Source organism: Embiotoca jacksoni, unplaced genomic scaffold, assembly GCF_022577435.1.
Source record: "Embiotoca jacksoni isolate LCO1_2020_lvr unplaced genomic scaffold, fEmbJac1.0.p SCAF_13, whole genome shotgun sequence".
Taxonomy (NCBI): domain Eukaryota; kingdom Metazoa; phylum Chordata; class Actinopteri; family Embiotocidae; genus Embiotoca; species Embiotoca jacksoni.
The window spans coordinates 11,767,214-11,793,167 of NW_027185263.1; the positions used below are offsets into that span (position 1 = coordinate 11,767,214).

At 41.7% G+C, this 25,954-nt stretch overlaps 1 protein-coding gene across 4 annotated transcripts in view; it reads left to right on the plus strand.

Annotated features, from left to right (window-relative positions):
• Positions 1–17,560, plus strand: part of LOC138196465 (disks large homolog 4-like) — a 68,637-nt gene extending 51,077 nt beyond the window's left edge. For all 4 annotated transcript variants that reach the window (XM_069146518.1, XM_069146515.1, XM_069146519.1 and 1 more), the window contains exons 4-22: positions 425–478; positions 1,149–1,199; positions 1,388–1,512; positions 3,437–3,606; positions 3,790–3,926; positions 5,254–5,398; positions 5,924–6,059; positions 6,189–6,345; positions 6,474–6,576; positions 7,173–7,287; positions 10,061–10,237; positions 10,457–10,499; positions 10,589–10,619; positions 11,242–11,289; positions 11,393–11,494; positions 11,650–11,822; positions 12,844–12,956; positions 13,056–13,147; positions 13,978–17,560. In XM_069146518.1, the coding sequence (XP_069002619.1) occupies positions 425–478; positions 1,149–1,199; positions 1,388–1,512; positions 3,437–3,606; positions 3,790–3,926; positions 5,254–5,398; positions 5,924–6,059; positions 6,189–6,345; positions 6,474–6,576; positions 7,173–7,287; positions 10,061–10,237; positions 10,457–10,499; positions 10,589–10,619; positions 11,242–11,289; positions 11,393–11,494; positions 11,650–11,822; positions 12,844–12,956; positions 13,056–13,147; positions 13,978–14,084 (2,079 nt within the window). In that variant the 3' untranslated portion in view covers positions 14,085–17,560. The remainder of the gene's footprint in view (positions 1–424; positions 479–1,148; positions 1,200–1,387; positions 1,513–3,436; positions 3,607–3,789; positions 3,927–5,253; positions 5,399–5,923; positions 6,060–6,188; positions 6,346–6,473; positions 6,577–7,172; positions 7,288–10,060; positions 10,238–10,456; positions 10,500–10,588; positions 10,620–11,241; positions 11,290–11,392; positions 11,495–11,649; positions 11,823–12,843; positions 12,957–13,055; positions 13,148–13,977) is intronic.
• The last annotated feature ends 8,394 nt before the right edge of the window (positions 17,561–25,954 follow it).

The window sequence follows — 25,954 nt, forward strand, 5'->3', positions numbered from 1 at the left end:
GCTGCATATGAATTACTGAGAGGTTTGTTTGGAAAAACACTGGTGGGCAGGAGGCGGACGTCCGTGTCCACAGTAATCACCAGACGGCAGCAGCGATACAAGTTATCCTGTAATTCAACCAGCAGCTCCGGCAAAATAAAGCAGCGAGTTTGGAAAAATAGAGGAGGGACAGTGTGAATTTTTTCTGCGTCCCTCATGGATGGATGGTAACAAATGGCTCCGGAGCAGTGCTATGTATCTTTTAGCAGAGTGACAACCATAGCAGAGTGTGAACAGTGTTATCACAGCTAAGAGCTAAAATGGCCATCAGTCCTGGCTGTGACTGCAGGTTTCAGAGGTGTGCTGAGAGCTCATCCAGGCGCTGCCTCATATTGGACTTTCTGCCATTATTTCTTAATAATGTTTCTTCTCTCTCCGCCTCCAGGGAAATACTCCTCCAGTGGTGGTGAACACTGACACACTTGATGGCTCCCCATATGTAAGGATTATGTTTAATCTTCCTTTTATTGTATTATTATGTTAGGCTCAAACACATGGCTAACTTAACTGCCTCCATAATTCTGTCGGTATTATCAGTCCAATTCCATTTCTCTCCCAGAGTCCAGGTAGGTCTCTGTTCATTGTTTCAATCTGAACGATAACAGTAATTAATTTTTTACTCCTTTTTAATTAAAATTGGGGTTCTCTGTTTGATATGCTGTACATTTGACAGAGCAGAAAAATTCCCTAATTTGATTCGGAGTTCTTTAATGACGGCATTTCTATAATGAAAGCTGCGTGGGATTTGAAAGTGAGGCTTCGCAGTGAAAAGCCTGCCATCACAGAGCGGTGTTTCTGCACCACTATAGCGCTAAGAAAATTTGTTTTCTGGGTCACACACCAAAACAGTGAAGTCTGAAGTTTCTTAAATATCCCTCTTCCTCTGAGACTTGCTTAATTGCGGAGCCGAGTTGTTCATCCAGGATGCGAGTTAGGCTAAAAGAATAGTGCTGCCGTTATCAAGCAGATAGTACACTGCTTCACACATGATGAGTCAGCCCAGAGGACAAATACGCAACAAAAATTAGCTGACTAGTTAGACTTCTTAAATTATATTGTAGATATATAGTTGTAGAAATCCATTAAAATCCAGAATCTTCTTCTGACAGGTGAATGGGACAGAAGGAGAAATCGAGTACGAGGAAATCACACTGGAGAGAGTGAGTCTAACAATCTCATCTTTTCTCTCTGCATTTATAATCTGTGTGTAGCTCCACCATAATTATTATTATTATTATATAAAATGTGGAAACATGATAGATCCAAAAATGCACAATGATTTCTATGTGCCATCTCTGCTCCCTGATGCATTAACAACTTTGTGTTTGGTTTGCATTTGTTCCTGCAGGGTAACTCAGGCCTGGGCTTCAGCATAGCAGGAGGAACAGACAACCCACACGTGGGCGACGACCCCAGCATCTTCATCACCAAAATCATACCTGGAGGAGCCGCGGCTCAGGATGGACGGCTGAGGTAAAACCACGCACACCGAGCTCCAATTTATCCCAAAGCCAACCTGCATGCATTCAGCCAAGAAATATACAAGAAGAAGAACAATAATTAAACGTACATGAAGTCACTGAAACAGACAACCAGTCACTTTTATACCAGCAAACACACTTAGAGAGGAAGCGTAAGTAAAACATCCCATCTTCTTTTTAAGTGAAAAGTACTGTAAGACCATACTACAGCTCGTCGATTGTCCAACCTGCTCAACGTCAAAGTTACATCAGAGAACAGAACAGAAACAGAAGCTGCTTGGTTGATTCAAGATCTGAAGACTTCAACTAAACAAAAAAAGTTTGTTTTTTCTTAAAATGTATGTGAGTTTTTGACATGTAAAAACATTCTATACGCGTTGTATTTAATATTAAAGGTCTCATTTTAAGCACACAATATGTAACTGCAAGAAAAGTAAAAAAGAAAATGAATTGTTTTATTGGTCAGGATTAGTGCTTTAAAACTCTCACTGTTAAGTATTGACATCTTTTCATGGACAAAGTGTGCAGGAGCAAGCAGCATATTTGCATAAAGTATATGATATAATATATATATATATAATACATAAAGTTCACAAGAAATCCTAAAGGAGGCCATTACAAGAATATGTGATGTTTGTGAGAGGATGTAGATAGAGTTTGCTTTTCTGAATGAAAGCAGCACCTTACAAGCCGTTTTCCCTGATTTATGCTGCATTAAACGAGACGCGTACAAAGGCATCCTCCTCTTTACAGTTGACCTATAAACGTCCATCTGGAATAAATTCAGAGTTTAAAGCAGACCTGAAGAAAATGCTTTGAATTGCGTGAATGCAAGACTTCTTTTTTTCTTTTCTTGGCCTTTACAATTTCTCCATAAGCAAAATATCTCAAATACCTTGAGGGAAATGCTGTCAGCTTTACTATTCCTAGTATCTAAAAATGAAAACGTGCAATGTGTAGGTGTGAAATTCATCTTGCTTTAAGACGGTTTGCAGTAATGAATCAAACACAAAATCCTTCTTTCTGTCCACATTCCTCTGTGAATGTCTCAATGGCCAACACGATGTATTGAAAAAAATCTTTGCAAATCAGAATAAAGGATCCTGTGAGGTTTCTGAGGGTGTGGTTTAATGGAGCTGATATGGAACCTTGTTCAATAAAGGCTGTGTGTAAATTCTTACCAGCAGAGACCTACAAACAACATGAATGGATGCAATGTGGTGGCAAAAAATAAATAAAAACCTCCATGCCTGATGAGAATATCACTGCACAATAAAAATGTTACAAATCTTTTCTACATGCAAAAATATAAAGTATGTCCACTCTAGTAATATGCAGCTCAGACGGTCTTTTGCATGAAGATGTCAGTATTGATTGGTTTACTGATGTATCAGTTAAAACTACTGTAGTTGACAGCCCTCAAAAGATTATTTCAGTCATACAAATTTGACACGCTATTATTTTCATGGCCATAAAATACATTTTGGAACACATGATTGGAGTCACGATAAGTTTCTAAGCCTCGGAGGAAAAATGTCTGAAAATAGCCATTTCATCGCTGAAAATCAGCTTCTCTTCTGAGCACAAGCTGTCACTTTTACTTCACATATCAAGTTGTCATCATTTTTACGACAATTAACACAAAGAGGCTATACTGCAGCTTCCCTCAGAGTTAGATCAATGGAGCAGGAGATTGTACCCTCTTTAATCTGTGGATATTTAGAGTTGGGGGAACAGGCCAGATGTCTGCGGTGAAACTGGATCCCAGACGCAGCTTTAGTTGAAGACTGACTGTTCCTGACCTCTTCTGGTGGAGGATTACACCCGATTTCTTCACCAAAACAAAACCTCATGCTGTATTTTCCCTCTCCCGCCCACAGTCTCTCTCGCTCTGCATTTCTCTCTCCATTTCTTAGTGTGAACGACTGCATCCTATTTGTGAATGATGTTGATGTGAGGGAGGTGACACACAGCCAAGCTGTGGAGGCTCTCAAGGAGGCAGGTGCTATTGTCCGCCTCTACGTTCTGCGCAGGAAACCAGCAGCAGAAAAAGTCACTGAAATCAAACTAATCAAAGGGCCGAAAGGTATGTGGGGGTGCGGACTGCTGTACGACATCGAGGCCTGTGTGTGCGTGTGTGTGTGTGTGTGTGTGTGTGCATGTGAGATACCCGGCTAAACTGTGCCCTCTGGATTTAGCAAATCTGCTCTGTGTTAACCCGCACCTCCTTTGCTCACTCCCTACTCCTCTCATCTCCTCCTTTTCTCAGGATTAGGTTTCAGCATTGCTGGAGGGGTGGGGAACCAGCACATACCGGGGGATAACAGCATCTATGTCACCAAGATCATTGAAGGCGGGGCGGCGCATAAAGACGGGCGTCTGCAGATTGGGGACAAGATCTTAGCGGTCGGTCACTCGTGTGTAATGTCTACCGGCATGCGCGCCCCACGTACACACGTCTTTAATAGCCTCTCACCTTTAAAGCACGTATTCACAAATATTGTGCACTCAAGCGGTGTTGATGTACCAAGGGCCAGGATAAAATTACAACTGTAATATTCATGGCCTGACATTCCTTTTATGAATATGTTAATAGATGTGTAGGATGGGATAAATGCTTTACTGTAGTGCCGCCACAATGATTCTCAAGCAACGTTGCTGCCATCTGCTGGGGAACACAGACCACAACACCAGCAACTTCAAAATGGTGCTTGGTTTCCACTAAATGGTGTCTGAGCCAACACTTTACCTCTAAAGGAGACTTGGCAGCGTGCTTTTGTTCACAGCGGAACCTGCTCAAAAACACATTAACTGCAATGCCCCACAGTTAAGGTGCAAACCACACCGCCACTATGTCCACAGTTAGACTCCCAGCCACCTGCATGTCATTCCACCTCCCTCTCCCTGTCTTTCCTGTCCGTCACCTTAACACACAGCTCTAGTTAAGGGTGGGAATTGACATATTATCTATAGGGTGAATGTCTAGATTTATTTTTAGTTCAGCTCATGTTTACAGGAAACCACTTGCTAAATATTAGCTTTTGCCAAAGCTGATAAATAGTGATGAATGGTGATTTGGTACTAATCTAATTTAAGCTTAGCGATATCTTCTCGTAAAAAGAGATTTTCTACAATAACTGACCTACCAATTGTAACTTCACCTTGTGTGTAATTTCAACAGAGGTCTGTGCTACAAAAAAAAAAAAAATCTCCCAAAAGAGCAGAGTGTAGGATTTAGTAGCATCTAGTGGTGAGGTTGCAGATTGCAACTGAAAACCCTTGGTCCCTTCTGGGCTACTGTAGAAACAGGGCAGGGCAGTGCAATACAGCGGGCTCTGTGGTAGAGGACCAGCTCGCTATGTAGATATGAAGGGCTCATTCGAATTCGAACGATGGTTAGTGTCAGGTAATTATACACTAATGAAAAAATATTTATGAATATCCCATTCTATCTCCGCCTATAAATCCCACACACTGAACCTTTAAAGCAGATTGTTCTAGCATTAAAAATTGACATTTTATGAATGTCTTGCCCTCAAAGCTATTCATTATTTACACACTATAATACATGTAATTTTAAATCTCTCACTGGAGTTTTGCCAGGAAAAATCAATCCCTATAAAATAGAATCTGTTAACATTGTCTGATCATACATGTTGAGCAGCACTGTGCGTCACTCTAGTTTGCAGTTCGTGATCGTGCTGGTGTTTCCCTGCTTGTGGTGACCGATTAGGTGAACAACGTGGGCCTGGAGGATGTGATGCACGAGGATGCGGTGGGGGCTCTGAAGAACACAGCCGAGGTGGTGTACCTCAGGGTGGCCAAGCCCAACAACCTTTTTCTGACCAACTCCTACAACCCTCCAGACCTCACCAGCAGTAAGCCGTTCTCTGCGTGTTCGTGTAAAGTTATTTAATGTGTGTCGACTGCAACACCGGGTTTCCAAGTGTGGTAGCAAAAATCCGACCACAAACCTTGTCACTAAATGTCCTAGCATTTAATGGACTGAAAATCCAGGAGGATCTAGGAGCTTCGACTTTAGATTTGTAACAGCAGTCAAAAAAAGAAGGAAAAACTTGTTCTTTCTAAACCACTAGAGATGACTGTGGGAGCTCTGTCAAAACTAAAAGCTGAGGTGCACAGGTTCAGGTTCCCCTCTTTCCTGTACAATAACAGAACATTTCCTTTGACCTGAAACAGCCACAAGATGAGTGTCTGCATGGTACCACTGTTTCTGCAGTAGGGTGTCATTAGATTTCTACAGAAAATTTGTGCACAGGTAGGTATAGTCAGTGGCAAAGCAAAAAGCAGGAAATGTGAGCGACATTAAGATATTACATATCTGGGTATAATATCCCCCTCGGTGTGTTATACCTATTTTGGTTTCATGTGTATTTTTCCAGCATATTCCCATATGGATACTGAACTCAGCCACCCCAACTATCTCGGATCAGATTACCCACAAGCCCTCACTCCCACTTCACCGAGTCGTTTTTCTCCTGTTCTGCACGGCATGATGGGAGATGATGACATCCCCAGGTGAGCAATTTTTCTAACACTTATACATTTCTCCTGTGTAGTGATTTACCAGTAATCATATAAACAGTTTTAGCATTAGTGTTTGTATTATTGATAGTGTGGACTTTCCTCTCGCCGTGTCTTTTTTAGGGAGCCTCGCCGAGTTCTGATCCACCGAGGCTCCACAGGTTTGGGATTCAACATTGTAGGAGGAGAGGATGGAGAGGGGATCTTTATCTCCTTCATCCTGGCAGGAGGGCCAGCTGACCTCAGCGGAGAGCTGCACAAGGGCGATCAGATCCTCAGTGTAATGACACTTTTACTCATTATGTTGTCACACACACACACACACACAACACATTCATGCTTTCTATGATGCCACATAGCGATTCTTCAGGTGTTAACCATCATGCTCTCTGTGTGTGCGTGCGTCAGGTAAACGGCGTGGACCTGCGTATGGCCACACACGAACAGGCGGCTGCAGCGCTGAAGAACGCTGGCCAGACAGTAACCATCATCGCTCAGTACAGACCCGATGGTGAAGCCACAGCTATCGAACATAACACACCTTTTTACAAAGATTTTCATACAGATTTTCACGTCAGTTATTTGAACAGCAAGTCTTACAATTTTCACATAAAATTAGAGCTAAAATAATGTCAAATGAGCTCCAAAATTTGTTTATGCCAAGTTAATTTTTTCATGAGATTTGATTTTAGGCAGTTGTCATCCACTGGAGAGATCTGCCTGGTTTCACTTTGGTACCTCTGGCAAAAACTGTTAATCTGTTTATTGCGGTTAGTAGAATATCTCCAAAACAGATTCGAATAAAACAAGGTGGAAATGTAGGCCGCAGGCAAAGAGCAACGTATAATTAGTTACTAATTTGTCATTTAAATTCTATTGGAAACATAAATCTGCATTCATTCAATCATGGCTCAGCCACCGATTCAAGTTTTATAGTTTGTAAATGCATGTGGGGAGCTTTTTAATTCGGTAAAAGGAGAGCACTGTCCGCTCATACTTTAAATTGAAGTATTGGACTGGATATAAAGAGAGAAAAACGTCCATCACTACGTTTCTATCACTTATGAAGCAAACCATTCACTCTGTGTTTGTGTGGCTCCGTTTCAGAGTACAGCCGTTTTGAGGCTAAGATCCATGACTTGAGGGAACAGCTGATGAACAGCAGCATGGGCTCTGGGACTACAACGCTAAGGAGTAACCCAAAGAGAGGCTTCTACATCAGGTCTCACACTGCACAAAGACACACAGCACCTTTACATGACACGGATCACACACACAGGGTGGGGTTAATGCAGCCATTGACGTCCACATAGCAGAAATCCTCCGATGTTATGATTACATGTACAGTGTAATTTTGACATTACACTTTTTACAAACTAATCTCTGCATAAAAGCAAATATTGAGTTAAATGTATTTAACCGAAGGAAATGTCAATGTTATTTAGTCATAATTTGAGTACAGCCATTCATCCACTTACGGCACCATTACAGTGGCAACTGTGGTTGTTAAATTTTCAGAGTAAGTGCAACGCCTTTTTAGAGTTGAAATGTTGACTTTTAAAACTGAGAATATGATTTATAGCTACCAGCCTGTAGTCTTATTACGAGGGAAAGTATATTAACTGCACACGCAGCACTACAAACAACGCTCAAGTCAGGGAGGCTCCAAAAAAAAATTAAGCTACAATACAAGGCACTAAATGAACAAAAATTACAAAAAACTACAGACAAGACATCAAGGTGGGAAATTAGTTTCTTGAAATATGAACATCTACCAGCCACTGACAGGTTAATGTCTAAATTAAGTAGCCACTCAACAGTAAATTAATATTTTGTGTCCAAATTTTTGTATTTTGCCAGCATTTGTCTGCAACTGGTGCTAATTTCGCACTCTGCAAGACACACAAGGAAGAGGAAAATGTATAAGAATGCAAATACTGGCTGAGTCAGTAGTAGTACTAGTAGAAGAGTGTGTGAGTGGATGTGCACACCAAATGTGTACATTAAAGGTACAAAAGGAATAATTATCATAAATTCATGACTACAACAATAAGCCAACATTAAGTCCAGCAAAGACTGACGACACCATGGCTACTCACTGCAGCTTTTCATGTATCTACCAACCATTTAAGGCATTTGCATCACTCGTTAGCTTTATTATGAATACTAATAAAACATACCTGCATTCCTCACACTGCACTGATTGTACGTGATCATTTAGAGTAATCTGCACCACCGAGGTCACTGAAAAAAAACCTTTAAACATTCTGTCGATGAAAAAGACAAACAACACAATCATGAGCACGTCTACTTTTGTGCAAAGCTGTGCAGATACAGTGAGATAAACTCTACATTCAGCCACAAGCTCAACACGGATGCAGCGCCTGAAACGGCGCCACGCCCCCTCATCGCATCTAACCTGTCCAAGAGCGGCCAAGCTGCGGCACAATACGAAGGGAAGGGGCGCTATTAACTGGAGCTTATGCAAGACAGTGAGTGGTGGGAACTGTGTTCATAAAGCATTAACATCTGCTCAACCAGTTTTGAAGAAAAACACCGCAACAACCAGCCGACACATTGCACTGCACGAAGCAAGAGAGAAATGGGTCTTACCTTTAGAAGGACGTGTTGATTGACTTCATCTTTGGCCCAGAGATCCATCCAGTTGCGTTGCATGGTTGGATTGACAAGCCGGATCCTCGTCAGCATTAGGATTGTAGCTGCTGTCCTCACGAGCTGCTCTGCAAGTGAGCAAACATTTAGCTCGGCTGCTGCTGCTGCTGCTGTTGGCGCTCAGGTGGTTCCCACTTCCGTGTTTTCCAGTACAAAGTAGGCTGGAAAGTGATTGAAATGTAGAAATCCGATTACCTATCATGGACCTGAACTGCCAAATGAAAAAAACAAAAAAAAAACAAAAAAAAACCCACCAATTACAGGTATTTCATGAAACACACACACACACAAAAAAAGTTGCTTATCAGAAAGAGCTGGGAGACGAAAACAACTCGTGAACTTTCTGGCAACAGATCAGCAGTTAAGGCCTGTGTATGGGGTGTGAAAAGTAGCACTAACAGGACTTATGTCAGTGAAACGCAGGAGCGGTCAACACACTTTTAATAGATGTAGCGAAGCGCGCAAACGTTGCCAACTACTTTTACTGGAGAGTAGCAAAAGCCCGCTCAACGTTGCCAAAAATCGCTCGATGACGTCATGCGCAAAGTAGCCTGTTCGTGTCGTTATCGCGTCATATCTGCGTCCTGTCTAGTGTCACATGCTGCCTGAAAAAAAAATCCTACTGCCTACATATGGTATTAACAGCAAAATGTAGGTAATGTGTTAAAGTAAAACTTGAAGTCCCTCTGATTGATATATTTTTCATTTCTGACATCATTTGATTACTAATAGCCTACTGAAGCAGTGTGTAAGTAGCGTGTAACTGTTGTAGCTGCTGCAATTTTCTGAAAAAGAAAAAAAATTCATTCTAAAGACATCTGAAAAGTTGCTAAATTTGTGAAGAAAAAAAATGTCTTTGCTGTGTAACTGAAGCCCTGCGTAAATGGGGCCCAGTGCTGCTGCTAGTGACTGGAAACAGTACTGCTAAAATAATAATGTAGCAGAATACCTCCAAATGTTTTTCTGGTTTCTTTCACCTTCATAGAAAAAAAACAAAACATAAACATGTTCTTTGTGTTGTCTCTACATTTTGTCAGCTTACTTGTTATCTAGACAACAGAACTGCATAATATAATCCAGAGATGCCACATTCCTCATGTCTGACTTCATGATGACTTATGTAGAAATGTGGTCAAGCTACAACTTTCATTATTCACTCAGAAGTCAATTTCCCAGACATCGGTCAAATTAAAGTGTTTTCCAACCAAATAACAAATCTTTTTGTAATTATGAATCTACTTCAAGCAAAATGAAAGAGGACTTTTTGGAATATTGGTGGCTAAAATAGAAGATAAATCCGTTTTTATTCTGTCGTCATTCAGGGCTCTGTTTGACTACGATAAGACCGCGGACTGTGGCTTCCTCAGTCAAGCGCTCGGCTTCCATTTTGGCGATGTGCTGCATGTGTTGGACTGTGGAGACGAGGAGTGGTGGCAGGCCCGTAAGGTCAGCCCGCAGAATGAGGCTGAGGAGGTTGGCTTCATCCCCAGCAAGCACAGGTCAGTTTTCAATGTGAATGCGTGTGGGAGAGACTGAGCTTTTATTGTGTTTCAGCAGTTATTAAACATCTTGTTAAACTTTACAAGTAAGTGTGCGACTAAAACTAGTTAGCAAACTAAATACAATAGTCATAGAAAAGCTTAGTATCTTCTTAATCATGCCAGCATGTCTGTTCTGTCTCCAAACTGTAATGTTTTTGTTCCTCCTCGTCTCTACAGGGTGGAAAGAAAAGAGTGGTCTCGTGCTAACACCAAGGAGAGGGTACGTTCATTCACTTCAGCTGTTTGTATGAGGCTGCTTCTCTCAACTGTCTCTCAGTGTGTAAATCTCTGCTCTCGTCTCTGTTACAGGACCATGGTCGAGACACCTTGAGCACTCAAGGTAATTAGTATGAGGCGTAAATATTGACACTACAAGCCACCGCACGCCCATGTTACTGACTTAAGCTGATTACTGTTAATACTGTAATAATGGGCTAGACATAACAACTTAGGCACACAATTTACAGGCACATGCACAAACAATATCATATTGTTTCATTTACATACACTCAATGCATTTGAAACAGTAACTAGGCACGCTCTGAAGAAGACCGTAGTCTACCCACGACAATATTATTACCTCTATCGAAGGGGCAAGTAGCAGTGCCAAGTGCTAATGTGTTAACTGCCAATAACTGAAGACGCAGAGAAGTCTTTTTTCTACCTTTGCTCTGCTGTCACCTCCAAATGCCTCACCACCAACGTTTGGACATTACATCAACTACCAAATATAAACACAAGCAGTTTACATTCATATTTTCCTCCTGACTGGTCCAAGCACACCACACCTCCACTGTCACATCTTTACTGTTCATATCAGTAATAACATCTGATGTATTTAGTGCCACCTTTGAAGGTACATTACATTCAGCACATAACAACTAAAGACACGCAGGCAGACACGAACCTGAGCGTCATTTAAAAATGGTGAAAAGAAATTTTCTTTTATGTTCTTTCACCAGGGAGAGATAAAACCTCACAGAGTTATGAGACGGTTACCCAAGTGGAAGGTAAGGTCATACGAAAGAATGTCTATTAACAAAGGCTTTTACATAAACTATCTTTTTATTTATTTCTTGGGACGATCCTGCTCTCTTTCTCTCTCTTCATAAGTACATTATGCGAGGCCCATCATCATTCTGGGTCCTGTGAAGGACAGGATAAATGATGACCTGTTGTCTGAGTTCCCTGATAAGTTCGGATCGTGTGTTCCACGTAAGTAATTAGGCTGTCAGTCACAGAGACTGATCTGTCCTCTCGTTTGTATTTGATGTCACTGGTGCCACCTGCAGCAATTTTAGGGCGATGTCTGCACAGTGCATCCCATGAGTGCATGCACTGTTTTCATCGCTCTGCTCTTCACTTGACAGACACCACGCGGCCCAAGAGAGAGTATGAGGTGGATGGCCGAGACTATCACTTTGTGTCGTCACGGGAACAGATGGAGAAGGACATCCAGAGCCATCGGTTTATTGAGGCCGGCCAGTACAACAGTCACCTGTACGGCACCAGTGTCCAGAGTGTCCGCGAGGTGGCTGAGCAGGTGGGCAGCAGCATGTTTTAGTAAACAGAAAGTATTATTAGCAATGATTGAATTTTATAAATTGAGAATATTACTTCAACATTCATTGTAAAATTGAAGATTAGACCACGAACTAAAATCACTACCTTTAAATGTACAAGGAGCAGGGATGTAGTGCTATTTGTTAAAGTAATGGAGCACATCTGTAATGTGCGCACACACATAGGTGCATGTGCTGTTAAGTTATGACTCGTTTCTAAGGTTGTGCAGCCACTGTAAAGGCAAGTTTACATACAAAAGTCAGTAACGTAGCCTTGCTTTTTAATCTCTTTCATTTAATAATGTCAACAATATAATCAAAAACGGTTGCCCTGGATTACTCAAAGTGTTTTGGTATGATTTCAGTCACAACACGTTCCTGCAAATTTTTCAAAATAAAAGAAATGTAGGATTTCTGTCTACTGAAATGCTAGAGGGCTTTTAATATGAAATAGATGCAGGCAGTGTTGAGTTTGTATTAAGTTGTAATGCAGTTACTTTAACAGGGAAAACCGTAGCGGATCAAAACAAGGCTTCGAGTTGATGTTGTGAATCAGTCAATACACCTTGAATGTCAATATGTCAACTTTAATCACTCTATTTTTTTTGGGGGGGGCGGGCTCTTTTACATGACACACGCTTTTAAGATGATTTGCTCTTAAAAAAAGATCAAGAGAACTGTGAACATCCTCACAAAAAAACATGGCCGAGCGAGCGTCGCTTCGATGCACTCCGGCAGCACTGCCCCTATGACATGGAGTATAAGATCAGGCACAGGGATATTATTTGAGTATTTGAATAATTTATTAGTGATCGAAAATACTTAGTGTTTGCAGTATTTAAAAAAAGAAAGAAAATACCCTGCTCGACAAAAGCATAACTAATAAGCTGCAACCTACCATGGCATATTGTCTAATTAACTGGCAACTTCATTTATAACTTTAATACCTGTTTGTAGTTATAAATCCTCATAATTATTTTCCTTGCATGTGTGCGCGAGCAGCAAGGAAAACACTGCATCCTGGATGTCTCGGCCAACGCTGTGCGCAGACTACAAGCAGCTCAGCTTCATCCCATTGCCATCTTTGTCCGGCCCAAGTCACTGGAGAATGTCCTGTATGTACTGAAAAAGTTCTCGATCCATTTTTACATGTCTTGTTAACCTGCTGTATGTCATGAAAACAAATGTTGCAATGAAGATTTTGTGTCTAACAGAGAAATCAACACTCGCCTGACAGAGGAGCAGGCCAGGAAAGGAATGGACCGAGCCCTCAAACTAGAACAAGACTTCCTAGAGTGTTTCTCAGGTAAGAGTACACAGAAATATATGGGGGTAACACACAGAGCATAAGTACCAAACACTATATTGTACTCTCACAGTGCTCGCACTTACTAGTGGGATTTTGATTTAAATTATGACAGCACCAGATATTAAACATGAGCTTATATATTACGTGTGTTTGCATTTCTCATAAAAATCCCCCATTTCTCATTACATGATTTTAGAAATAGCAGTTGCTCACATGCACACCTCAGAAGGTGATGATATGTAAATTTCAAACTTTAGCATTTTTTTTTTTTCCTCTTCCCTGTTTAATGCCAACAAATGCCAATAACAAAACATACCTCCTCCACTTCACATTTCCTTTGGCATAACTGACTGAGTTAACTGAGAAAAGGATTGCCTTTTGGGATGACTCGGGGCATTTTAACATTTAAGAAATGCATTTAGGGCAAATCCCAGCAGTCGACAGAATCTGAATGTTGTGGTTTCCTCACAAAAATCCAGCGAGGTCTACAATTTCGAACAAATCATGAACAGCGGTGGCATGTGATAGTCTATCAGCCACTGAAAGAATGTGTGAAACTGAATAAATATGTGTGAGAGTGTGTAGAAATGCTTACATAAAGGGAACGTGTCTGTTCTTTGATGCTGCACACAGTTTATAAAATTATATTCAGAATTGATCATCTGTTAAACATCCACCCTTTCCTCTGTCTATCTTTATCTTCCCCCCATTTCTCCTGATTCCCATTGTCTCTTATATCTCTTTATCGCCACTGCCTGTGCCACTTCTTTCTCTTTTCATTGTTGTTTTTCAAATCCCTCCGTCACACCTGCTTTGTCCTGCTGTAGCTGTCGTGGAAGGGGACAGCTTTGAAGAGGTCTATCACAAAGTAAAGACAGTGATTGAGGAGCAATCAGGGCCTTACATCTGGATCCCCACCCGGGAGAGGCTGTGATGCTGCACCCGCTCAAGTGCCCCTCCCCTCGCCACCACCGACCGACCAACCGACACCATCCTTCACCCTCACAGCCAAGCCGAGCCTCGCCTGTCTGTCTGTCCTACAGCAAACGTCAGTGCTTAGGCTATCACTGAGAACGACACAAGAGAGACAAATGCATTCTAAGACAACCACAGAGACAAACACAGGAAGTGACACAGCGAGGCAAAGAACGATACCAAAAAAGGAGACTCTGAGACAGATGTGAACACAAACATGTGTGACTAAACTGAAAGGGACGGAGAGAAAAGACCTAATCAGTATTCAACTTTAATGAAGCAGGACTGAATAGTAAGGCCCTGTTCATGCTTAGCATTAAAATGCATCTTGGATACAAGTGGACAGCTCTAAATACAGCTGGGACTGCACCCAAAACTAGAAGAGCAAATGTCTCGAACGCAGTGATTTAGTGACCCTTAATAACTTATGTGTCTGTAACATGTGTTTTCCACCTGATAAACGGCAAAGGAAGCGAAATCCAATAAGAAGTGACGACAGATTTCAGATGCATTTTGATGCCAGGTGTGAACTGAAGTACGTGTTCTCTGGATCTCGACAGTCTAGATAGCCTATATCTGGACGCAAGACATTAAGTCTAAGAAAGGCTTGAAAGAGAGTAGAGGGGTGACCCACCAGGGATGGTAGAAAGACCGCCTCACCCTCCCTACCCATCTCAAGCCCCCACCGAACACCTCCATGCGCCAATGTCTGAGATGAAGGTGCCCAAAAAGACGCTGGCCCCTCTTTTTATATCACCTCCCAGCTTCCTGTCCTCCTCCTCCTGTCAGCTCTGCCTTGTGTCAGGACAGGAAAAGGAGAAGACTGAGAACACAGGGCCCGGGTCCTGCTGAGTCCCTCTTGACCAGGAGTCTTTTTCTCAGCACACGACACCTCTCCCTTTTCTTTTGCGAACCTCTTCTTGGTTCTGGGTGTGAACTCAGAATAACACCTCAGTGACCAAGACTGACATCACCCATGTTGAGTATTGCGAGGAATTATTTAAAGGCAGTTCAAATTATTATAATGATAAAAACTCATATGCTGAATTTGTGCATGCATCTTCAAAGACAATGGAGACAGGAGACAAAAACTACGGAAAAATTGGACAAAAAAAGGGAGAAAAAAAAAATAAGAAAAAGAAAGGCGAGTAAGTAGGGTGTGTTCTCCCTCTCCACCTCTTTATTGTGGATGAGGTTTTTTTTAGCATGTCTCATGTAGGAAGAAGAGAAGTGAGGTCATGAGATCATGGTCGGTCCAGAGCGTGCTAGATGCTCCGACTTACAGTTTAGCCTCCGCTCTCTTATGCGCACACACTCACCCACCCTCACGCAAACACACTCTCACACCAACCCAGTGACACACACACATACACACATGGTCGTATCGTCAGCTGTAACCTAGCACACTCCTCTACAGGGGGACTAGCTGTTCTGACCTGCTAGTCAGAATCCAGGATGAATGTTATCTCTCTAGGCACAAACAGCAGAGCTCTTAGCTTCATCGCACCACAGCCAACCCGCCGGTCACTCTTCCAAAAAGATCCCCTCTTCAGCCCGCAGACGTACACACTGTCTCCAATGGCCGCAGTACAAGCCATGGCGTGTGTGTGTGTGTGTGTGTGTGTGTGTGTGTGTGTGTGTGTGTGTGTGTGTGTGTGTGTGTGTGTGTGTGTGTGTGTGTGTGTGTGTGTGTGTGTGTGCGCGTGTGTGTGTGTGTGTATAAGTGCGCGTGTGTCCCCATGTGTGCACAGTGGTGCACATCAATGTGTGGAAACTCCTCTATGTGGGAGGAATAGGTCTTCTTTTATTCTCTCTCTCTTTCACTTGTCTCTGCTTCTTTCTCCCTCTTGTGTCCACACAAATTAAAGCTAAGTCATGTTTAACAAATAAATGGCCTATATATATAAATATATATATAATATATATATATATCTTTTTTATAACAATTTCTAACGGGACTAAGTCTGTAAAAATCAACATTTCCAAACAATATTCCATTGATTTCTTTGGGTAATATTGTAGTTTGATTGTTGAATTTACTCACATTCCCATTTTATTGTTGTAAAACGCAGCAAAAAGCTACACAGAAATAACTGAACCGTTCAAGTCTATGTAAAGCAGACCTCACTCTAGGGCTTTGAACTGACATATTTGACGTGTTCCTGTATACGTTGAAAACTAACTGAAACACATGTACAATGCAGCCGTGTGTGTCTGTGTGACTGTGTGCGTGTGCACACGTATGTTTGCTGCTTGCGCGCGTGGCAAGAAAGTGTGTTATGTCTAAAATATAAATGATGCTATATGAGAATATATCTATCCTTTATAACATCTACTGGTGGTTATAATGTATAATACATAAATGGGTGGTGCGCGGATGTGTGTGTGTGCCCGAGTGAGAGAATGAGACACCCACATGGAGATGTAGTGCAATACTGCTATGATGTTATGCAATGAAGATGGTTTTATGTGTCTAAGATTCAAACAGTATTTATAAAGTTTGCACTGACGGCATTATATGCTACAGGCATCAGCAGGACAAAGACGGTGAAAGGAAAGGACTCAAGGTCGAGGTTTTAAGAGCATGTGTTTGTATTTACTTATGATTTGTTCTGAATTATAAGCGTGAAGGTCAAAGTATTGATGGAAGTGACCATTCATATTTATTGTTTGTTTCTTTTTGCTCACTTGCTTCTCTCAGCTCAAGGTTGAAACAGCTGAGGCTTGTGAATGACAAGTATGAATTTATGTTTTTGATTTATTATTTATTTAGAACTGTCACTATAGTTCCATCTAAAAGTCTGTATATTTTTGTATTTTTTGTTTTTTCCACATTGAGAGAGTTGTTGGGTCTTGGCCAGAAAAGCTGTAAATATACTAGAGATGTTGGAGTGCTGTGTGGCTTTAGATTTAGCCGTTCACACTGCTGAATTGATGCAAGTACAGAATCCATCAGAGCCACAGCCCAGTTTAACTGCTCAAAACACAGAAACAACATCTGCACACAGCGGGTGGGCGACATACATGCACACATGCACACACACACACACACACACACACACACACACACACACTCAAAGATATCAGCACGTCCACACATGCATTTACATTTACACATGGGGAGAATCACAGAAACAGCAACACGCAACAACATATCCATAAATTGAATAATATGTTTTCAATTTCTTTATTTGAGGGTTCAATGTATTTCTTAATATCTCTCTCAGCCATCCGTATCATAGTGTGATATTCCTTATAAAGTATATGAATTTTTACAGAAAAGACTGATTACAAAGTTACAACAGAGACAACTGATGCAGAAAAATATATTTAACAATGACAATATCAAGCAAAATAAAATGTTCCAGTTCAGTGAAGCGCTTGTTGTAAATTAGCTATAAAATAATAAAATAAATTTAAAAATGCTTTCTGAAAGTGGACTCAGCAGCCTCCTTTTTCATTTGTCTGTGTTAATGATTCGATCCTCCACAGCTCCACAGGTAAAGATTGCAAGAAAACGACAGTACGACCAGCGGAGGGCACTCATTCTCTAGTTTCGGCTGCTTATACAAGCTCCTCTCAGCTACATTTACACAGACTCTCTCTGGCCCTTATTTTCTGCCCCCCTCCACTCTTTCTTCCTCTTCCCCCTCTCATCAGGGGAACCATTTTCAACTGGAAAAGCACACAATCACGAGGATCCTTTCGTCTGATCGCATGTTACGCTAGTGTGTGTGTGTGTGTGTGTGTGTGTGTGTGCGCGCGCGCGCGTGTGTGCGTGTGCGTGTGCGTGTGTGTGTAGACATTTAGGCTGTGTGTATGGCTGCCATGATCCTATATCTCTGTGACTGCTTATAGTGTGTAGCCTGTCTGCATCATCTGTGTTGTTTTTTAAAAGACAATCTGTCACTCAAACGTAAACAAGGGGTAAATCCAATTACAAAAAAGCACAAGCCTCGCCTTTCTGTGTAATTCCCAGACATTTAATTTTGTCACGTTTTCTCGTGCTGTTTGGTTTCTCATGTTAAGAAAGGACAAACACACAAATGCCACATCTAACCTGAGGTCTTTCTAGTTCTGAGGGAATTTACTACTTATTTATAAAGTCATAAATTACATATTTTCTTCCTAAAAATGTTATATTGACAGTAAAAAAGCCACTGAAAAATGCCAACAAGCTGTTAACTTATTAAAACTCACTGAGAGGGCCCGTCATTACAAACTCAGGCTGTGCAGCACAAACGTCCCACTAAACCGTCATTAGTTTGTGCTCGAATAAATCCCACTTTTTCTTAAGCCACAGTATCAAATGTCTGCTGAACTTGAAGGGAATGTGTATAAAACATAAAAGAAAATGATTTGACTGTGAACACATTACATAGCTTCAGTGAATGACCTGGACCAGCTGTGGAAAGACATAATTAAAGAGGAAAATTGGAAATGTCTGTTTCGGGGGTTTGATGACTGATATTCATTTATTCAGTACACAGCCACATTTTCAACCACTCGTTCTGTTTTGTGGAGGCTGAGTTATTTCGCTTCTATAATCCAGGACATCTTTTATGTGTTGACCACAGCCTGATCCCTGCTGTATTACACCAGCGGAAAGCGACACACAAAATCGGATAGAGCGGAAAACACCCATCAAACGGCATAAACGGAATCTGAACCTACAAACTGTTGAGGCCTTTCAGCTATCACTTCACTTCTGTTATGCTCCTATCAGTCATCTTGTCCACTCCATGTAGCAATGCATCTGCTGCTGGAAGAATGCTCAGTTGGACTCACGAGCGAGACAGATGCCTGACAGATGGATTAATGAAAAATTTGCCAAATTAATGTGGTTGCTTCAAAATTTGAATTTGAAATTTCCTCCTAATTAAGATCCTGACTTACTGAATAGACTTTAATCATTAAGTGATTCATGTTTGGAAAATCTTGAAACCCTGTATTTCACAGATGTACAAACACTCCATTATAAGCGTCCTGTCTGACTGCCAAGGAGGACAGTTGTTTTGAATGAAGGAGGGATTAGAAATGATTGCCTCCAAATGTAATAATTAAATTATGTCTGTGATTAAAATCATATTTAACACGAATGGACTGAAATTAATTGTCAAACAGTTTGATCTTACAACTCCTGGTGGGATCAAAGTATGTGCTGCATTTGGTCCTGTATCACCCTCGATTATTCGCCGCCTGTTTCCCAGACTTCAATAGGCTGATACTGGAGTAATGCCTCTTTTTGCCTGCTGCTGGGGTTCAGAGCTGCAGTGACAGGGCTGGATTTGGATGAAAGAACAGCTGACACTCGTGTCATGTGAGCGCTGGAAAGAAGACTCAACAGAGAATTATTTCAAAGTAACCTGCAAACTTCTGAATTTCTGAACTTTTGTACTGGGAGGGAGGGAACCAGTGAGGCATTTCAGTACAACACAAGCTATCACACAACTCAAAGCCAATATTATCAGTGGTCCAGAACGCACATGGCCTGAGTTATTCCTAGAACCTTGACTTTTAAGTCCTGACTTCAGTAGCACGGGTCTTCTGAAAATATGTCAATATTAGTAGTCATAAACAGGAAAAACTTTCAGTAAATATTCTGCATTCACAAAAATTGTCATTTTACCTCTCCATTGCATGAGCTGTCAGACGGGTGTGCTTGTATTCTTCTGCACAGATTTAATTCTTCAGTTCAGTTAATCCTCTTACATCCAGATGATTATACAGCAGGCATATTTCTTTCTGTTAAAAAACTTCAACAGAAATTATTAGTCACAGACTGACTTCACGAGGACTTTTCAGTCAGACTACCAAACACACTGGCTGTAAACAGGAGATTGTCAGCATCATTTGTTACCTTAATTACAACATGACAGCTATAGCCTGGAGTACAGGATCAAACACAGGTCCTTTCCACGTTCATCTTTTATTATTCATTTCAGCCTGCTGTGTCTAATTTTCACTGATTCTTTGCTCCTGTACTTGTTCAACTTCAGTCAAATCGTCTCCATGGTATATCTTGTGTTGTGTTTGTAAATCTAAGTGATGTCACCATGTTTGCTTCAACCACTCTTTATCCATGTATAAGACTGTCTGCAATGAAGATCAGATGATTCATGTTCAGATTGGTGCTCGGCAGGGTGTGGTGCAAGATTTTGCTGTGAAGGTGCTGCTTCATGCTGGTGCGGAAACAGCTGCCTTCGGAAATTCATAGAAATTCAAAGAAATTAATAGACCACGATGATACTGGCTACTGCGGTTAAATCTGATGGGTTCCTCTGTTTTTCTGTAACTCTTAGGCTTATTAAAACACCACATTGCAGCCAACCTGACCTAAAACAAAATACTTGTATCAAAATAAAATGCAGTGACAATAGAAAATGCAAGATTTTTTGCAATTACAATTGAACAAGATATTGGTTCTGCACAGGGAGGTTTTACAAACTGAGAAAAAAGAGAGCACTTTTTAAAATACAGCCTTCTGGTGTCACTTTAAGCTGCATCTGCAAAAACCGAGCTTAACCCGTGAAAGCTTATTATGCCACCTGGGCCACATGCACACTTTCCTTTTGTAGCAGCAATGATGACATATGATCCCAGAATTAGGATGATGGCATATACAGAAATATGCCAGCGTTTGAATTTTTAAAATGGTGTGGTTAATACATGTGCCGATTGACAAGATGCACAAGAATACTGAATATATGCATTTAAAGAGAAGGTGCAGTTGGATAAGGAGAGATAATGGAAACACAGAGTTTGGAGGACAGAGGGTTTCTGTTGTGTTTCTGCAGAAAAGGAACAGAATAGAAGCAGAAGTGAAAATGCTTATTTGGTGATTCTGTAATGAGTCAAGATAGGAGCTCCTGGACTGCTCTGCCAAAAGAGCTTGGCAAAGACAATCTTGATGTGTATTTTTACCAGTGGCTCCTGGCATGCCAATAGCATATTTCTTAGCTGTTTAGCTCATTACATACCTTCTGCTATAATGTCACCATAAGACTATATATCAATGTCCTGCTACAGGGAGACACTTGACTACGCAACAGATAAACCCTAATGGGAGAGCTACAGATCCGCCCGAGGGGACATTGATTGCAGGGTGATTTGTGGTGCAGCCACTGACCCAAAGAAGGAACCCTAAGCTTCTAACAATTTGTGTATACCTGAAAAAAACAACAACTAAAAACTAAATGTCTACAGCTTCTCTGTAAAGGTGAACTTAGGTACAGCAATGCTTCTAGTCAAATGCGGAAATCAACATGTTAACATGCTATCCCATAGTGTAGTTGAGACATCGTATTGAAAAAACCCACAAATGTGAACCTCTGGGAAAAGTGGAAAACAGCGGGAGATTGTCATAATTGTCTGTACAGATTGTCATGATTGTCTGTACAAAACATTGTGCCAGTCCATCTCGTCTATTTCAGATAATTGAAAACTCTGACCTGCAGGTGGCACAACATAATGAGGAGCAGTGTGTCGGATTTCATGGCATGTAGCGGTGAGGTTGCAAATTCCAACCAACTGACCTCCTTCCCTCACGGAACGAGGGACTAAATGCTCTTGCTGGGCCTGTACACACCTGTGATGTTACATTGTGGGAGGGTTAAGATTATGAGCAGGGTTAGGGTTAAAGGATTAGTGTGTGGGACCGGTGAATTAGTTTGGGGTGTGGTCAAGGCAAAAAAATCTCTCTTTCCAATGGTGGCCTTCAGGTACAGTAAAAACCCAAAAGGCCATATCTGGAGCCCGTGTTTGGTTTGTCCCTTCTGGGCCACTGTAGAAAAATGGCAGCACAACATGCTCCATGAGGAGGACCTGCTCCCTAAATGTAGCTATAAAGGGCTCATTCTGGGGTCATGAAAACATGATTCTTAGTTTCAGGTAATTATACACCATAGTAAAAATTATTATGAATATTATAGTCAATTTTCGCCAATGGATCCCCCTAAAACCTACACACTTGTCCATTAATTGTTGTTAAGGTTTTACCATTTCCTGAAGGTGCTAAAGAAGAGTCGTAGTATCTTTTTTCTTAATGATACGTCCAACTTTCATTTTTGGACCAAAGTAGCTGACCAACTGACAAACTGACAGCTTGACATGGCCATCCTTCTAGAAAAAAACCTCCGTCCCTTATCTATATTGGCTTAATCTTAACAGGGTCATGGGGAACTGAAGCTTATCCCAGCTAACTTTGGGCAAAGGTGAAGAACACCCTGGACTGGTCACCAGTCCATCACAAGAGCAACACAGAAAGACAGACAACCACTCGTGCGCACACTCACACCGGTGGGGCTAATCATTTAAGTCGCTGTGGTTGGTCAAAAAATTGTATGTGTTCTCTTATGGATGGTCAATTGGCTGCATTACAGCAGCAACAACATTTTGGCTTAGGTAGTGGCAGTAACGTCGGTAAGATTACAGTCACGTAGTAAGGTTTCTGCAAGTATTTGCTCCAACATAAACTCCTTCTGATCCTTTTACTTCTGTTGTGTCTTCTTCTAGTAAACCAACCCCACCAAGCCACTATAAAAATAAACAGTGTGCACAAACAGCTGACAAACAGCTTTGTTTTCTCCCATCGGTAGGTGACTCTAATCCCAAAGCTCTCCTGACATACACTCAAGAGGTCCTAGAAATTGTAGACTTAGTGTGAAGAAGAAAAATAGAACCTCCCAAGGACATTTCTCACTCTCGTTTGTTTCACAATTATTTCCTGTTGAAGCTCCCACTGCCGCTTCCAAGAGCTGGAAGTGAGGTCTGATTAAAGCTTATAGAGAAGAATTTCATGCACTGCATACAATAAATGTGACAGCTTTGGTGAGCTCGATACCCCTAAGCATCATCTTTATGCATGCTGTTTTGACTTTCTATCCACTTGTATAACACAGTGACATTATGAACAAAGGAACGGAAAGAAAAAATAAAGACAGTTGCTATAGAAGAGTGAAACAGGCACTGTTACAGTGTCACAATGAGATGTTTTCTATTGATTTTACTTCTAATACTAGCCGTGCGATATTTGCAGTGCAACACAGATGCAACCAAATGCAGGACAAATTTCTTCACGGTGAACTTGTTTCCTGCATACAGGCAGACATGTAAATTCTCTAAGCCTGTTGTGAGGACATTTAGTAAGTGGACCAGTGAAGCTACACTACAGCGGATCTTTATGCATGCTTGGACTGTACTGACTGGGATGTTTTCACTCTGGATGAATACAAAGAGGCTGTGAAGTCAAACAACAGCTTCTGTGAGGACAACTGTGTACCATCGCCCATGTACAACAATGACAAACCTTGGTTTACAGCTGTGGTTTAAAAAGGAGGGACCATTTAGGAAAGGAGACAAGGACCAGTTCAAAGAGTCTGAATACAGGCGCAGCAAGGTTGAGAGAGATGTTAGCGCCTGTACAACTTCCACAGGAGTTCTAAGACAATGTCACAGCCTCTGTCTGGGAGGGCTTCAGACATCACCAGCTTCAAACCCCCCCCACTCAACTAAAGATTAATGCATGGCCAACAACCTCAATGAGTTTGATTACTGATGGGAAAGACACATGTTCAGTCCTGACACATCCCCTAGACTCCAGGTACCATCTGCAGCTTCCCCACCTCAGCATTGGGCCGGGCTGCTGTTCAACTGCCCCCCCCCCTTCCTTTCTCCCCAAACACAACAACAACTTTCTCCATCCTGTAGAGGGAGGTTAATAGACTGTTTCGAAAGACAAAACTACCACAAAGCAGCCCGACCAGACTCTGTCTCTCCCTCCACCCTGAGGCACTGTGGGGATCAGCTGTATCCAGACTTCACAGACATCCTGAACATTTCATTGTTTCAAATCCTCTACAATCATCCCCATCCCCCAAAATACAAGGCCCACAGAACCTAAATACTACAGACCCATGTCCCTAAACTCTGTGGTCATGAAGTCCTTTCAGCGCCTTGCGCTGTCCGATGTCATATCCATAACAGACTAGCTCCTTGGCCCCCATGCAGTTCACCCACAGAGCCAACAGGTCTGGGGAAGATGCAGTAAAAATGACTCCCACTTCATCCCCCAGCACCTGGACTCTGCAGGAACCTATGCTAGGACTCTAGTTGTGGACTTCGGCTCTGCCTTTAACACAATCAGCAGCACATGCCTGACTTCACTTGCCGGTGGATCACTGACTTCCTGTCTACTATGAAGTAGCATGTGAACCTGTGAATGTAAAACACTTCTATGACTCCCAGACCATCAGCAACAGTTCCCCTAAAGGCCACGTCCTCTCCCCTCTACTCTTCCCCCTGTACACAAACAGTTACACCTTCAGTCACTGGTCAGTCAAGCTCCTGAAGTTTTCAAACGACCCCACCTTCATTGGGCTCATCTCTGATATGGATGACACAATGGAGATGGTGGACTTCAGGAAGAAAGCACGAGCATCCGCCCCTATCACCACATGTGACTCCCCAGTCATCATCACTGTCATCCAACTGTTTCCTGGGCAACATCATCGCCCCAGACCTTGAGGGGAAGCAGAACATCAGCTTCCTCACCAAGAAGGCACAACACAGGATGTACTTCGAGCAGCTGTTGGACAAGTTCAACCATCTTAAAGCAACAATGGCGCGCCATCACTGAGTCCATCATCACCATCTGGTATTCTGCTGCCACTGCCAAGGACAAGGAAAAGGGAAAGCTGCAGCACACCCTTCAGCCTGCTGAGAGGATGATTGGCTGCAACCTGCTGTCCAGGACCTGCATGCCTCCAGGACACTGAGGCAAGCAGAAAAGATCATGACTGACCCTCCCACTCCAGACATAAACTTTTTCAATTACTCCCCTCTGGCAAGAAGGTCCATCACAACCAAAACCTCACATCAAAAGAACCGTTTCTTCCCGACTGCAGTCTCATCAACAAGGTCCAGGACCCCCCACTGACAGAAGATATCTCATTCATAAACACTACACATCACATGAACATTAAATATGTAATCTTAAATTCCACATCTGTGAACTCATCACATCTAACATGGTGCATTATATTAACAAAACTATTCTCGGTATTATCAGACTTGCACGTTCCACGTACTGTTTATACTGTCTGGTTGCAATATAGCCTACATATTTTTGTACTTGTTATTTCTCAGGAAGCGTTATTTATCTACCACCTGTCTTTTCTGTTAGTTGTATTTTTCTCACTTTTGTATAATTTGTATAAATACTATTATAGTTACTTTTTGATTGCTATGCACCACAACACCAAGACAAATCCACGTGAAAACTTACTTAGCAATAAATTTAATTCTGATACACAGAACTAAAATTCAACAGGCAAATCCTAACTGCTTTTTCATCATTTGATAAGCTATTATTTTTTTCAAGACAGATTAGTAGAGAAGCAGGTGTGTGATGTGATGATGTCAACAGGATGGTTAATTCAATGGATGGCAGTGAATGTAACTGTGTTTCACTCGATTCTTCTGCTTCACAGACAGCTCAAAAAAAGAACAACTTGACCCCGGGAAAAGAAGAAACACTGGTCTCGCCTTGCCCAAATTAAACATTGGTCTCTGCCTTGTTAGCAAGCTTGAATTGCTAATGTCTTATTTACATTTTGTCATTTAGATTTCAAATTTGCATTTCCTCTTATTTATGCCGCTGTCTTTCCCAGATTTCTTCAAAAAGTGATTCCATTCAGTTCCCCTTGAGGAAAACAACCATTCATTAAATAAGAAAATAGGCTGTGCTGCAGCACTGATGTAATGAATAATGTTATGGCTCTCATTAAAATATACTGTGTTCCAAAAGATTAGTTGCAGAAAACATGCACA